Below are 15,756 nucleotides of genomic sequence, written 5' to 3'. Positions count from 1 at the left end.
TTTTAGGTGCGCCTTATAGTGCGGAAAATACGGTAATATCTAAAACGGTTTCAAAAAACAAAAGTAAATTGTGTCACTTACCTCACATATCTTGTCCAAGGAAGGGACGAAGTAGTCATCACACACAAGTGCCAGGGCATAAAACATATAGACTGTCTGAAAATACATATCAGTTTTAGAACATATTTGTTTTTGTGATATTCAAATGTGTCACTGCGTATAGTTATAATGAGTTATTCAAGTTGTACTATTTTTAATATTTTAATCATCAAATCTGTCACGTCCTGTCAGTTGCCCGCGCTCACGCCTTCAGCCCCAGCTGCCACTCGTTTCCTAGTTATCCTTCTTCCTTTTTAAGCGTTTCCTTTCCGGTCACTCTTGGTCAGTCCGTCAGCAAACCTCAGCACATGCAAGGCAAGCACTTTTGACTCTGGCTCCTGTTTTGATTCCCACCTGTTCCTGCATCCTGTGACCTGCCTGCACCCCTCACCTTCCTGCCTGAATCCTTCCCCCTGATTCCTGCTATCGATCCCCTGCCCCGGGCTTCCCGATCGTCTCCGGTTCCCTGACTTGCTTCAAATTCCCGACCACGCTTTGTTCTCCTGTCCCGGTTATCCGACTTGCTTCGATCCACGACCACGCTCTGCTCTCCGGCGCTGGCTGTCCGCCTCGCCACCTGTCACCGGCTGTGAGGGTTTCCTGTTCCACCTGCCCAGCGAGCACCAGATCATTGTTTTTTTCCTCTCTCCCTGATCCTTTAATAAAGTGTGTGAAACGTTACGCATTTGGGTCCACATTATTATTTTATCCTGTTAATGATTTAGTCCTAATTAATGCGGCTAATGATTATCCAAATATTTATATGTAGTTATTTACTTTTTTACTTCTTGTTATATTAACTTGAAGTCTCAATGTATCAAATGGTTTAAGGTGGAAACAGACGGCTCTGTAGCCTCATGCGGCTTTTTCGTGCTCTCTAGTGGCTCTCGGCCTCTTTTTCAAAAATGTATGATAATGGAAAATGATATGGGTTCTGTAGAAGGAAAACATGACACAGACATTTCTTCTGGAGCTGAGGTTTTGGCTTGATTCCTAATCACTTCTCCATTTTTCTTGTGTTCTCTGTACGTCTAATTTGGAAAATGATATGCATATGGCCCTGCGATTGGCTGGCAACCAGTTCAGGGTGTCCCCTGCCCACTGCCCGGAGACAACTGGGATGGGCTCCAGCCCCCCCGCGACCCTAATAAGGATAAGCGGTACAGCTGATGAGATAAGACGAGATGAGATATGCATATGTACGACCTTATAAGGCTCGGGAAAATCCGGAAGCAGGAAGTTGTTCCTTCTGATTGGCCGCTGAGTATGCAAATTGCCAAACAAACCGAAATTCCGAAATAACCGAACGAAGATTTCGAAATCGGAAAAAAGCAAATGTTTGATTTGAAAAAAAAATCTTTCGTTTTTTTTATTTTTTTCTTGAAAAAGTTGTCGGCCACCCGGGCGGACGTCATTTCAGGCACTCCTTTTGAGCATTTTCACATTTCACCTTCTCTCTCGTCGACTCAAAAAACAAATTTCTCATTCAAACACATCTGCATGTTTGATACATTTCCTTTTATAGGGCACATGATGTATGTTCCATATTCATAGCATTGTTATGCAACTGAACACTCAGGAGACATGAGCGGTGCCTGTTAATTAAAATAAATGTGCTCGCTCTCATGAAGCCCTTACAAGTGGGAATTCGGCAACCGTTTGTTCAGATTTTTATCTTCGACTTTGGTCTGATTGGGTTCTATTTAAACCCAGTCCTGTCAATCCCCTGTTGTCAGTCCGTCTGCGAACCTCTGTTGATTCAAGGCAAGCCTTCTTTCGACCCTGACTCTCATCTGTCCCGTTTTTGCTCCCGTTTGTCTCTGGGTACGACCTGTTTTGATCCTGACCATGTCTGCTCTCTCGTCCCGTCTTACGACCTATTTTTGATCCCGACTACGTCTACTTTCCCGTCTTGGCTTACAACTCGTTTCCGACACCGACCATGCTTTTGCTCTCCCTACTGGCTACCGACCTGTTTTTCCGTCCCTGACACCGCCATCGCTCGCTACGGAAGATCCACATCCGTATTCAGATCACCATCGGAGTGCGAGAACGACTTGCCTCCTGCATCCAGCGAACACTGGATCGTGGGCGCAGCCCTTCCTCTTTCTTTCAATAAAACTTGTGGTAAACGTGACGCAATTGGGTCCTGATTTCGTTCTGGTCCTGAGAATCATGGTCGCGTTCCTTTGGGTGAGCATGATACGTCATCCCTCTCTGACTTAACGATGTAGATTGGACTTTGTCATCTTTTTTGAAAGGAATACACTCTGTTAACAGTTTTATCCCTAGATTTGAATAAAAAGATCAAAATGGGCAGGATGATGTATCAATTTGATGTCAGTCCGTCTGCGAACCTCTGTTTATACAAGGCAAGCCTTTTTCGACCCTGACTCCCGCCTGTCCCGTTTTTGCTCCCGTTTGTCTCCGGCTACGACCCTTTTTTGATCCTGACTGCGTCTACTCTCCCGTCTTGGCTTACAACTCGTTTCCGACACCGACCACATTTTTGCTCTTCCTGTCCCGGCTACTGACCTGTTTTTCCGTCCCTGACACCGCCATCGCTCGCTACGGAAGATACACTTCCGTATTCGGATCACAATTCGAGTGCAAAAGCGACTTTCTTCCCGCGTCCAGCAAACACCGGATTGTGGGCGCAGCCCTTCCTCTTTCAATAAAACGTGACGCAATTGGGTCCTGATTTTGTTCTGGCGTTCCTTTGGGTGAGCATGAAACGTCATCCCTCTCCGACTAAACGATGTAGATGGGACTTTGTCATCTTTTTTTGAAAGGAATACAGTTTTATCCCTAGATTTGAAAAAAAAGATCAAAATGGGCAGGATGATGTATCAATTTGATGTCAGTCCGTCTGCAAACCTCTGTTTATACAAGGCAAGCCTTTTTCGACCCTGACTCCCGCCTGTCCCGTTTTTGCTCCCGTTTGTCTCCGGCTACGACCCATTTTTGATCCTGACTACGTCTACTCTCCCGTCTTGGCTTACAACTCGTTTCCGACACCGACCACATTTTTGCTCTTCCTGTCCCGGCTACCGACCTGTTTTTCCGTCCCTGACACCGCCATCGCTCGCTACGGAAGATCCACTTCCGTATTCCGATCACAATTCGAGCGCGAAAGCGACTTTCTTCCCGCGTCCAGCAAACACCGGATTGTGGGCGCAGCCCTTCCTCTTTCAATAAAACGTGACGCAATTGGGTCCTGATTTTGTTCTGGCGTTCCTTTGGGTGAGCATGAAACGTCATCCCTCTCCGACTAAACGATGTAGATGGGACTTTGTCATCTTTTTTTGAAAGGAATACAGTTTTATCCCTAGATTTGAATAAAAAGATCAAAATGGGCAGGATGATGTATCAATTTGATGTCAGTCCGTCTGCGAACCTCTGTTTATACAAGGCAAGGCTTTTTCGACCCTGACTCCCGCCTGTCCCGTTTTTGCTCCTGTTTGTCTCCGGCTACGACCCATTTTTGATCCTGACTACGTCTACTCTCCCGTCTTGGCTTACAACTCGTTTCCGACACCGACCACATTTTTGCTCTTCCTGTCCCGGCTACTGACCTGTTTTTCCGTCCCTGACACCGCCATCGCTCGCTACGGAAGATCCACTTCCGTATTCGGATCACAATTCGAGTGCGAAAGCGACTTTCTTCCCGCGTCCAGCGAACACCGGATCGTGGGCGCAGCCCTTCCTCTTTCAATAAAACTTGTGGTAAACGTGACGCAATTGGGTCCTGATTTTGATGGGACTTTGTCATCTTTTCTTGAAAGGAACACACTCAGTTAACAGTTTTATCCCTAGATTTGAATAAAAAGATCAAAATGGGCAGGATGATGTATCAATTTGATGTCAGTCCGTCTGCGAACCTCTGTTTATACAAGGCAAGCCTTTTTCGACCCTGACTCCCGCCTGTCCCGTTTTTGCTCCCGTTTGTCTCCGGCTACGACCCATTTTTGATCCTGACTACTCTCCGGTCTTGGCTTACAACTCGTTTCCGACACCGACCACGTTTTTGCTCTTCCTGTCCCAGCTACCGACCCGTTTTTCCGTCCCTGACACCGCCATCCACTTCCGTATTTGGATAACAATCCGAGTGCGAGAGCGACTTGCTTACCGCGTCTAGCAAGCTGCCCTTCCTCTTCCTTTCAATAAAATTGTGAGAAAACGTTCCGCGATTGGGTCTACTTTGTGTGCTGAATTTGAAAACAAGTAATGAGTTGAAAAAACACAGCCAACTCACTAGGTAACAAACAAATAGGGAGGCTACTGGATAGCAGATCAATATATCATCGCATGTAGAAAGCAGTTCAGTTTAAAGACACTCACGCAGAGGACATGCAATCCCACAGCTCCATCGATACGCTCCTGGTTTGTGAAGTAATCTCGGGGGAACTCGTGAATAGCTGCAGAAGAAGAAAACAACAACAATAAAACAACAGGGGGCGATAGGCTACTAGAGCGAGAGAGGACATCCATACAGTAACGCCGAACAGGTTAGCTGCAAATAAATCATCAATGAGCAAAGCAGTCGAGGATTAATTAGGAAGTACTAATCTTGAGTGCTGTGTTTCTATTAGCAGCAAATGCTTCCACGCTTGGCTTGTTTGTTGTCCCTTAGCTGTTGAAACCGTATTTATTGAACACCCTCAAGGAGTACTTGTAATGGATTATGTAAACGTCCACTAATGGTTATAGGGAAAAAAACACTGGACCGTGTGTACAGTAAGATCAAACATCTAGTTGGATCCGGCCATCTCTGTCTGTCCCTCACCCCCTCATACACCACCACCACCCCCCCCCCCCCCCCCCCCCCGGAGGAAAACAAAGCCTATACAACAAGACAACAAGGACAGTACAAACATCTTCTTTGTTCCTTTATCTCTTTGTTTTCCTTATCCTCACTGTAAAATGTGGAACTGGAGTGCCACGTCCAATTTCGTTGTTATAATTCATGCGTGTTACCTCCCGTCTCGATGACTGTAATGCAATACTCTCCGGTCTCCCGAAGTCCAAAATCAAGAGCCCTTAGCTGGTACAAAATGCTGCAGCGAGGCTTTTAACTCAGACAAGAAGGTTTGATCACATGACCCCGATTTTAGCTAAACTGCATTGGCTCCCTGTCAGCTTAAGATGTGATTTCAAGGTTCTCTTATTATTTTACAAAATCATACATGGACTTGCTCCCTCATATCTTTTACATTTAATTTCACCCTATGTTCTGGTCCGGAACCTTTGCTCTGAAAATGCTGGTCTACTAGTGATCCCAAGAGCCAAGAAGAAATCCGCAGGTTCGAGAGCGTTCTCCATTCGTGCTGTGGAATGCTCTTCCCCCTAAGATTCGATCCGTAACCTAAGTGGAAATGTTTAAATCTAAGCTTAAAACAAACTTCTATTCTCTAGCATATGAACAACCTGTATTTGATGTTGATAATATCTGTGTATTATTTGCCCTCATGTAGGTTTTAGATCAGGGAATGGTGTCATAGTCTGTAGTTTGCAATAGTCTTTGATCTGTGCAGCCCTTTGAGACTCTGTGATTAAGGGCTATATAATAAACATGACTTGACTTTACTCTTCTTGCTTGGTTGTTCAGCATGGTCCCCCCACTTCTCTCTGTACTCTGCAATTCCCTGAAACGAGTAGTACACAAAATTGTAAAATGTATCCAGATTCTTGGCGATTGCCTTAATTTCTTAGAACAAGAAAAGACTAGGGCAGCAGTGCTTAGCGTGTGTGAGGCACAGTTCTGAGGTCATGAAATCGAACCTCCAGTGTGGAGTTTGCATGTTCTCCCTGTGCTTGTGTGGGTTCCTCCCACATTCCAAAAACATGCATGTCAGGTTAATTGGCCAGTCCTAATTGTCCCTAGGTGTGAATGAGTGAGCGAATTGTCTGTCCCTCTGTGCCGTGTGACTGGCTGGCAACCAGTTCAGGGTGTCCCCTGCCCACTGCCCGAAGACAGCTGGGATGGGCTCCAGCACCCCCCGCGACCCTACTGAGGATAAGCGGTACAGATAATGGTGGATGGATGGATGAAGAAAAGACTAGTGGGACAGTTCTCTTTCTCGGACCATTCCCAAACTTTAATCTCACCCACAAATGGGATGCTTCAGGAACTCAACTACCCCACAGATAGAGAAGCCAGACAACTGACCTAACCATTTAAACTGTTTTCAGCTGTGCTAAAATAATTGAAAAAGGGTTTTATAATCGTCCAATAGCTTTTTGACGCTGCGATTGGCTAGCAACCAGTTCAGGGTGTCCCCTCCCCACTGCCCGATGATTGCTGGGATGGGCTCCAGCACCCCCGCGACCCTACTGAGGATAAGCGGTGCAGCTAATGAGATGAGATGAGATGAGCTTTTTATTGCAATCAGTGAAGTGCTGGTTGATGGAAAAGGTACTCCATAAACCTATAGATATTGCATTTATGAAATGACATTTGCAGCTAAAATACTCCTTTACCACATTAACAATGTATAGGGTGTACTGTATGTACAGGGTTGGGTGGGGTTACTTTAACTGGATTACTTTCAATTACTTTTGGATTACTCCAATACCAAATATGCTAATAAAAGACAAAAGAAACTAAATATGAATAAAATGATGACTCACAACACATGGTGGGCTTTCTCTCCTGGCTTTGATCTCTTTGATCTCCGGCAAAACTAACATAAAAGTGCGACAGAAACGAAATGAAAATAAAACATCATTTTTGCCGTTCCATGTATTCCGTTACTCCCCGAGCCTGCACAAAATTTTGTCATTTTATTCATATTTAGTTTCTTTTGTCTTTTATTAGCATATTTGGTATTGGAGTAATCCAAAAGTAATTTAAAGTAATCCAGTTAAAGTAATCCTACCCAACCCTGTGTATGTATATACACTGCATGAGATAATGACCTGGTTGGCAGGGGAATTTACTAATTTTAAATATATTTTTCCCAATCTGCTATACAGACGCTCCCCTACTTACGATCATTTGAAAAAACGGTAGATAAGAACATTTTTTTCGGGATGTCGAAAAATATCCGGACATTGCTGTGAGTTAGAGGCAAGGCGTTTCTTTTGAAATGAAAGTGGAATATGGTAACTTGATACGGTTGAGAAAATGGTTGGATCGCTTTTTTCGGACACTTTTTACCACGGAGGAGGACCTCTTGAAGCTCATCTCCCGAAAGTAAGTTAAACTCAACTTTATTGATCTTTATAGAGCATATTCTTAGATGAAATTTTAATTTTTAGTACAAAACAATACAGATTACTTTAACATACTTGTATAAACCTTAAACATACAAAATATAGCACTGAAGCAACTTACGAACGAATTCAATTTACAAACGATCATCCGGAACCTCTCGTTTGTAAGTAGGGCAGCGTCTGTATTTTAAAATTATTTCTCAAATAAGAGATACAGAAAATAATCATTAAAAGTAGCAAAATTATTTCGTATGGTTGTGTATATATTTTAATTTTATGAATTAATTGGTACCAAGATCAGGGAAGGCAACAGTGGAAATAAGTTCATTCATGTATCGACGGGCAGCAGGGACAGGAGACGGAGCGTAGATAGGGTTCGGAACAAGTCAGGGCATCAGAGACAATCGGAAAGCCAGGGACAGGGGATCCAAACAGGATACAAGAAAGGTCGGGAATAGAACGGGAGCCAGAGTCAAAACTGCTTGCCTTGCATGTGCTGAGGTTTGCTGACGGACTGACCAGAACAAGAAAGACATGCTTAAATAAAAGGAGGACTAATTAGGGAACGAGTGGCATCTGGGGCTGAAAGGGTGAGCGCAGGTGAGGGCAGTTGACAAATCATGACCATTTTGCTACTATCTGTCTAATAAATATCGATACAATTAATGTTGTGCCTGACAAATAATCATAATATTTGTGTTGCGTCTTTTCGACCATCTCCAAGCAAATAACCAAAAGAACCTTTGCTGAGAGCTTGTTATCTTTCACAGGGTTGGGTAGGGTTACTTTAACTGGATTACTTTCAATTACTTTTGGATTACTCCAATACCAAATATGCTAATAAAAGACAAAAGAAACTAAACGGCAAAAATGATATTGGCAAGCTGTTTGGATTTATTTTCATTTTGTTTCTGTCGCATTTTATGTTAGTTTTATTGGAGATCAAAGAGATCAAAGCCAGGAGAGAAAGCTTACCACGTGTTGTGAGTCATCATTTTATTCAGATTTAGTTTTTTTTGTCTTTTATGAGCATATTTGGTATTGGAGTAATCCAAAAGTCATCGAAAGTAATCCAGTTAAAGTAACCCTACCCAACCCTGATCTTTCATTACCTTTTGCAAATGTCGTGTATTGTTTGCAGTCAGAGAAATATTGTTTCACACTGATTAGGACAACAAACACTATTAATTGAGTATTGTTTGATACCTAAAATCTGCCGCATCCAATCAGGACAAAATACACTAGGATTCCATGAGGTACCTTTGCGGTTACATTTTAGTGTGCATACGAGCCGTTGGGTTAAAAATAGCTCCAGCCCAGCATGACCCACCCAGTGGTTGTGTGTGTCTTAGGGATTTGCTTGTCTCGCTCCACTGTGTGTCTACTCGACTTCCTGTTTGTTGCCTTGTGTGTGTTTTTGTACGCCTGTGCAGCACGATAGCAACCCAATGCGCAGTGACATTCTCTCTCCCGGTGTAGCCAAGAGTTGGTGAGGCAGGCCACCGCACCTGCAGCCTGTCTTGTGTGGTCGGAACTATCCGAAGGAAGCGTAAGCAGCACAGATGAGAGAACGAGATGGCGGTGGAGTGATAAATGAAATATGGAGAGAATGGAATCATATGGAGAAGATTAGGACAATATATATATATCTCATCTCATTAGCCGTACCGCTTATCCTCATTAGGGTCGCGGGAGGGCTGGAGCCCATCCCAGCCATTTCCAGGCAGTGGGCAGGGGACACCCTGAACTGGTTGCCAGCCAATCGCAGGGCACACAGGGACAGACAACTCATTCGCTCATTCACACCTAGGGACAATTTGGAGCGGCCAATTCACCTGAAATGCATGTTTTTGGAACGTGGGAGGAAACCGGAGTGCCCGGAGGAAACCCACGCAAGCACGGGGAGAACATGCAAACTCCGCACAGGAAGTCTGGAGCTGGATTTGAACCCACGACAGGTTCCCATGACATGAACTGTGCCGCACAAGCGCTAACCACTGCGCCGCCGTGCTGCCTAATATATATATATATATATATATATATATATATATATATATATATATATTTATATATATATATATATATATATATATGAATGTATATATATCTACTGCGTTTCCTGAGAGTGCTCAAGAAAAACCATCCAAAACAGCAGCTGCAGGTGTCCTTTTACAAAGCCACAGTGGAGAGCATTCCAACGTACTGCATTACGGTGTGGTATGCTGGGTGCACAACAGCAGACAGGAAAACGCCCCAGAGGGTCATCAAAACAGCCCAGAAAATCGTCGGTTGCTCTCTGCCCACTCTGGAGGACATTGCCTGCTCTCGCTACCTCAGCAGAGCAGAAAACATCATCAAGGACTTTTCTCACCCCGACAACCACCTCTTAGACCTGCTGCCTTCCGGCAAGCGCTACAGGTCACATAAAACAAAAACAAACAGACTCAGAGATAGTTTCTTCCCCAGAGCCATTACCACCCTAAACACACACCGCACAAAAAATTGAAAACTCTTGCAAACACACTACCTCATACGAACATAAAATGGTACTGTCTATGTTGCACAAACCCTTATGATACCAAACTGTATTACGATACCAAACTGTATGTAACATCGGGGGATGATGGTTTGCAGCTGCACAAGTGCAGTTCGGTTTTTAATGGGTAATTTGCTCTCTTGGCCCACGCTTTCAGCAAAAGTTGGTCCATGGATAATGGGTTGTGGCCATAACCGTGAATTTCTTTTTAGGCAGGGCAGAACAACAAGTGCCCCACGAAAGTACCTGAAACCGCTCGTTGCAATATGTAATCAGGGATAATGGGTCCATCTGTGTCTCTCTCTCTCACTCTTTTTTTCTCTCTTTCTCCCTGTCTCTCTCTCTTTCTCTCTCCTTCTCTCCCATTCTCTTTTTTCTCTCTCTCTCTCTTTCTCCCTTTCTCTTTCTCCCGTTCTCTCTTTTTATCTCTGTCCCGTTCTGTCTTCCATTCTCTTTTCTTCTTTGTCTCTCCTGTTCTCTCTCCTTGTCCTTTTCTCTCCAGTTCTCTCTCTTTAAATTTTTCTCTCCAGTTCTCTCTCTTTCTCTCAAATTTTCTCTCTTTCTCTATTTCTCTATTTCTCTGTCTCTCCCGTTCTCTGTCATTCTCCGTATCGCCCGTTCACTCCTTTTCTCTCTCTCTCTCTCTCTCTCTCTCTCTCTCTCTCTCTCTCTCGCCTTTTCTATCGCTCTCTCTCTCTCTTTCTCTCCCTTTGTCTCTCTCTCTTTCCATCTCTCTTTCTCTTTCCCTCCCGCTCTTCTCTCTCTCTCTCTCTCTCTCTCTCTCTCTCACACACTCTCTTTTTTTCCCCAAAGATTATAAACTGAACGTATATCAACCTGTATTCAGAAGGGTTGGGGGCAAACTGAAAGTAGGTGTGGGTAAATCGGTAGGGCTCAAATACTTATATTAATATAATTGATGAACGTATGCATGGACAATTCCTAAAGAAACATCTCTACCCTGAAACGGAACACACTACAGTATTTCCATTTATCAATGCACACACACAACAGCACCACCTTAATTTCCTAACTTGAAATGGTAATGCACACAAACTGTTCATGACTATTGTCATAGATTGATAAAATTCGTATATAAGCATAATTTAGGATTACAGTGGAAGATATTTGAGCAGGCCGACAGTTACTTAACCTACTGCGCTAATCTTGTAAAATACTGTATTCAGAAAAAAAAACCATGTCAGTGAGTAAGTGAATGTAAGTGATCTACCAGCTCAGTAGCCTAGATGGTAGTGTGCCCGCTTTGAGACTGGGAGGTCGCTGGTTCGCGCCTCGGCCGAGTCATACCTAATTGGTATAATGGCGGCGCCCTCTGTTGGCTGCGGCTGCACCGACTCGCTACAACGGGTCAGGTGTATCGACATTTCGTTCTGTGTACATTGTTACAAAGAATGACAATACAAAGGAAATTATTATTATTATTTGTATGTATAATCTCTGCATTTATCACTGCTGCGATGTCAGAGTCATTTTTCCATTGATATAATCTGATATGAGTGAGATAACATCTGCCTTTGATATGTCTATTATATTCATTCTAAATCATTGTAGTTGCAAATGTTTTGTATGTAACAGACAAAAATGTATATTTCCAATGCATTACACGTATTAAGAAACGCAGTACAGGGTCCAAGTCCAGCTATCACAGCCTTCCCATATGGAGTTTGCATGTTCTCCCTGTGCTTTTGTGGGTTTCCATCAGGCACTCCCACATTCCAAAAACATGTCAGGTCAATTGGCCGGTCCAAATTGTCCCTAGGTGTGAATGAGCGAGTGAGTTGTCTGTCCCTGTGTGTCCTGGCAACCAATTCATGGAGATGGCTGGATGGGCTCCAGCACCCCCGTGACCCTACTGAGGATAAGCGGTGCAGATAACGGATGGATGATTAAAAGACAAACACACAGCATAATACACTTTCTCAAAATCATCCTTAAGAATATTTTGTTTCTTCTGGTAATATTCATTCATTCGTTCATTGCAACTTATCTGATCCAATTATCCATACATCTCTCCTTCCAAACACCGACACACCCCTCTATCCATCCATCCATCCATCCATCCATCCATCCATCAACCCATACAGGTAGACAGGATATAAGTATTTTCTGGGTATCATTAATGACTCTCAAAATGTTTTCCTGTCCCTGCCATGCTCTTAGCACAGTACACATCTATCCAGCTGTCCGTCTGTCTGTCCGTCCACTCATCCATCTGTTAATGTGTCTATCCAATCATCCATGCATCATTCCATCCATCCACCCATATACCCTTGCTTCCATCAGTCCATCTTTCTATCCACCCATGTTTTCTATCTGTCCATCAACACATACTTCTCTCTGTCTGCCCATCTATCCATCCAAAAACCCATAATTTCCTCTGTCCATCCTCTGCCCATTTGTCCGACTATCCATTCATCTTTTTGTCCATCCTATGTCCATCTGTCCATCAATTCAACATACCATCTGTCCCTCCTGCCATCCATCCGCCCTTCAGTCCATAAATCCACCCTCGCTTCCATCTGTCCATTGAGTTGAAATATGTTTATTGTCTTTGACAACAACGTAGGGAACGTTGTATGCAACAAATTAGACATGCCACTCCAAGATAAACACGCAATAAAGACTTTAAAAGAAACATATTTACAAGGTAGTGTTTGGAGACTGGTCTAAGTTGCATCGTTAGCAATAGCGCAATGAAAAGTAGTGCAGTAACATTTAGAATGGAAAGAAATTCACTCAATAAGTTTTGTACGCTTGTTTAGGGTGGTGATAGCCCTGGGGAACAAACTCTCTCCAAGCCTGTTAGTCTTAATTTTAAGGGACTTATAGCACCAATGAGATGGTAACAGGTCAAAAAGGTGGAGGCTTTTGGTGAGAAGAGTTGTTTATGATTTTGTTCCTCCAGACTGGCCAGAGATCAGCCAATTATTTTATGGGTAGTGTTGATTACTCTCAATATTTTTTCTGTCTGCAGCCATGCTCTGAACACAGTACACATCTATCCATCTGTCCGCCTGTGTCATGATTACTGATGCGAGGCCCCTGAGTCGGCTCCTTTCACGCCAACTGCCACCAACGCTGATTGGCTGCTTTTCTCTTTTCAAACCCCCGTCTTCCTGTCTCCCGTTGTCAGTCCGTCTGCGAACGTCAGCTCACGCTAGGCAAGCCCTTTCGACCCTGACTCCCTCCTGTTCTGATTCCCGTCTGTTTCCCGGCTCTGACCCCTTTTCTGAACTTGACTACGTTTTTGCTCCCCCGTCCCGGCCAGCGATTTGTTTTTCCCCGCTCTCGAAACTGACTTCGCTTGCCACGGAAATACCACTTCCGCGTCTGAGTAACCTGCTCCCCACGATCAACGATCTACAGATCCTGTATACTACCTTTTTCTTTCTTTCTAATAAGATAGATAGATAGATAGATAGATAGATAGATAGATAGATAGATAGATAGATAGATAGATAGATAGATAGATAGATAGATAGATAGATAGATAGATAGATAGATAGATAGATAGATAGATAGATAGATAGATAGATAGATAGATAGATAGATGGATAGATAAATTGATGTCTAGATAGATATGGATGGATAGATAGATAGATAGATAGATAAATTGATGTCTAGATAGAGATAGATAGATAGATAAATTGATGTCTAGATAGATAGAGATAGATAGATAAATTGATGTCTAGATAGATAGAGATAGATAGATAGATACATTGATGTCTAGATGGATATAGATAGATATATGTCTGGATAGAGATAGATAGATAAATTGATGTCTAGATAGAGATAGATAGATTGATGTCTAGATAGATAGATAGATAGATAGATACATAGATACATAGATATGTATATAGATGGATGGATGGATGGATACTTTATTCATCCCCGTAGGGAAATTCATACTTCAAGCAGTATCTTTGTGTTGTTTATTAACAGATTAACAGGATGGCCTCGGGGTGCTGTGTTGTAGTTTAGCAACAAAGTGGATGACGTCACACGCTAGTCCCAAAGTACGACGTCCCTACAGCAGATGGAAATCTTTGTGCCCAGGGTTACACCACCTCGTGTTAGAGAGTCCACCTCCTCTCCGTTTCCCACAGGCTTTTGTGTCTCTGTCTAACAGCGCTGAAGCCGGGTAACTCCGGACTAAGACTAAAACTAAGAGAAACGCACGCAAGTGGGTCTTGTCTTTGTGCCGGTCCGTCTGTCCATTCATCCTTCTGTTCATCTGTCTATCCAATTATCCATTCTTCAGTCAATCCATCCATCCATCCAAAACAAAAAATGACTACATCAGCGAAAAATCTCTACAATCAACAAATAATTGGGAAAAATCCACATGATATCAACTCATCTTGAGTGTTTCGCATCCAGAGTGCAGAGTGGTAAAAAAAAAATCTAGCGTGTTGGGGTGAAGTCAGCTGCCAAATCCCCGAGCTGCATGAGATCAACGTGGATTGACCCAAGCAGAGACGGGCGGCTTGTCACTTCAGGGAAAGACACAACAGTCACCCCCCCCCCCTCCATCCTTCCACCCTCCCCCTTGCATAATACCACAAGCATTACGTAAGAGTTGTGTGGTACTGATGCAGACACAAGTAGAGAAAGAATGACGAATCCCTCAAATCCTATACATCATTAAATGCGTAATGGGAGTCCTGTGTGTTTTAAGAGCAGCGGGGAAAACATGCTTGTGGTGGACAGATGGGGTTTCCTCCAACTGCAAACAGACATTCCGTAAACACAATCATAAACAAGCTCAACTCTCACACGAAGGACACGTTTGCGCAAAACGTTCACAATAACTACGGTTAAATAACACATGTTTTGAAGATGGATGGATAGATGTCTAGATAGATGTCTAGATAGATAGATAGATGTCTAGATAGATAGATAAATGTCTAGAGAGACGTCGCGATAGACGTCTAGATAGATGTCTAGATAGATAGATAGACGTCTAGATAGACGTCTAGATAGATAGATAGATAGATAGATAGATGTCTAGATAGATAGATGTCTAGATAGATGGATGTCTAGATAGATAGATAGATAGATAGATAGATAGATAGACGTCTAGATAGACAAATAGATAGACGTCTAGGTAGACGTCTAGATAGACATTTAGATAGACATCTAGATAGACATCTAGATAGACAGATAGAGGGATAGATAGATATATAGATGTATAGATAGATAGATAGATAGATAGATAGATAGATAGATAGATAGATAGATAGATAGATAGATAGATAGATAGATAGATAGATAGATAGATAGATAGATAGATAGATAGATAGATAGATAGATAGATAGATAGATAGATAGAGGGATGGATATATACATAGATGTCTAGATAAATAGATAGATGGATAGATGTCTAGATGTCTAGATGGATAGATAGATGTCTAGATAGATAGATGTCTAGATAGATAGATGTCTAGATAGATAGATAGATGTCTGGATAGATGTCTAGATAGATGTCTAGATAGATGTCTACATAGATGTCTAGATAGATAGATGTCTAGATAGATGGATAGATGTCTAGATGTCTAGATGTCTACATAGATAGATAGATAGATAGATAGATAGATAGATAGACAGACAGACAGACAGACAGACAGATAGATAGATAGATAGATAGATAGATAGATAGATAGATAGATAGATAGATAGATAGATAGATAGATAGATAGATAGATAGATAGATAGATAGACGTCTAGATGGACAAATAGGTAGACGTCTAGATAGACATTTAGATAGACATCTAGATAGACGGATAGAGGGACAGATAGATATATAGATGTCTAGATGGATAGATAGATGTCTAGATAGATAGATAGAGGGATAGATAGATAGATAGAGGGATATATATATATAT

At 42.7% G+C, this 15,756-nt stretch overlaps 1 protein-coding gene across 1 annotated transcript in view; it reads right to left on the bottom strand.

The window, feature by feature from the left end:
• slc24a3 (solute carrier family 24 member 3) overlaps nucleotides 1-15,756 on the bottom strand; it is a 131,797-nt gene that overhangs the window by 34,275 nt on the left and 81,766 nt on the right. Inside the window, exons 3-4 of the mRNA XM_088351433.1 lie at nucleotides 4,441-4,517; nucleotides 82-156 (exon numbers count right to left, since the gene is read on the bottom strand). Coding sequence (XP_088207559.1) covers nucleotides 82-156; nucleotides 4,441-4,517 — 152 coding nt within the window. The remainder of the gene's footprint in view (nucleotides 1-81; nucleotides 157-4,440; nucleotides 4,518-15,756) is intronic.

The sequence above is a fragment of the Urocampus carinirostris genome, chromosome 13 (assembly GCF_059441175.1).
Source record: "Urocampus carinirostris isolate Australia breed hairy pipefish chromosome 13, RoL_Ucar_1.0, whole genome shotgun sequence".
Lineage (NCBI taxonomy): Eukaryota > Metazoa > Chordata > Actinopteri > Syngnathiformes > Syngnathidae > Urocampus > Urocampus carinirostris.
The sequence above is the reverse complement of the archived record's forward strand: the minus strand, read 5'-3'. Positions and strand labels throughout refer to the sequence as shown.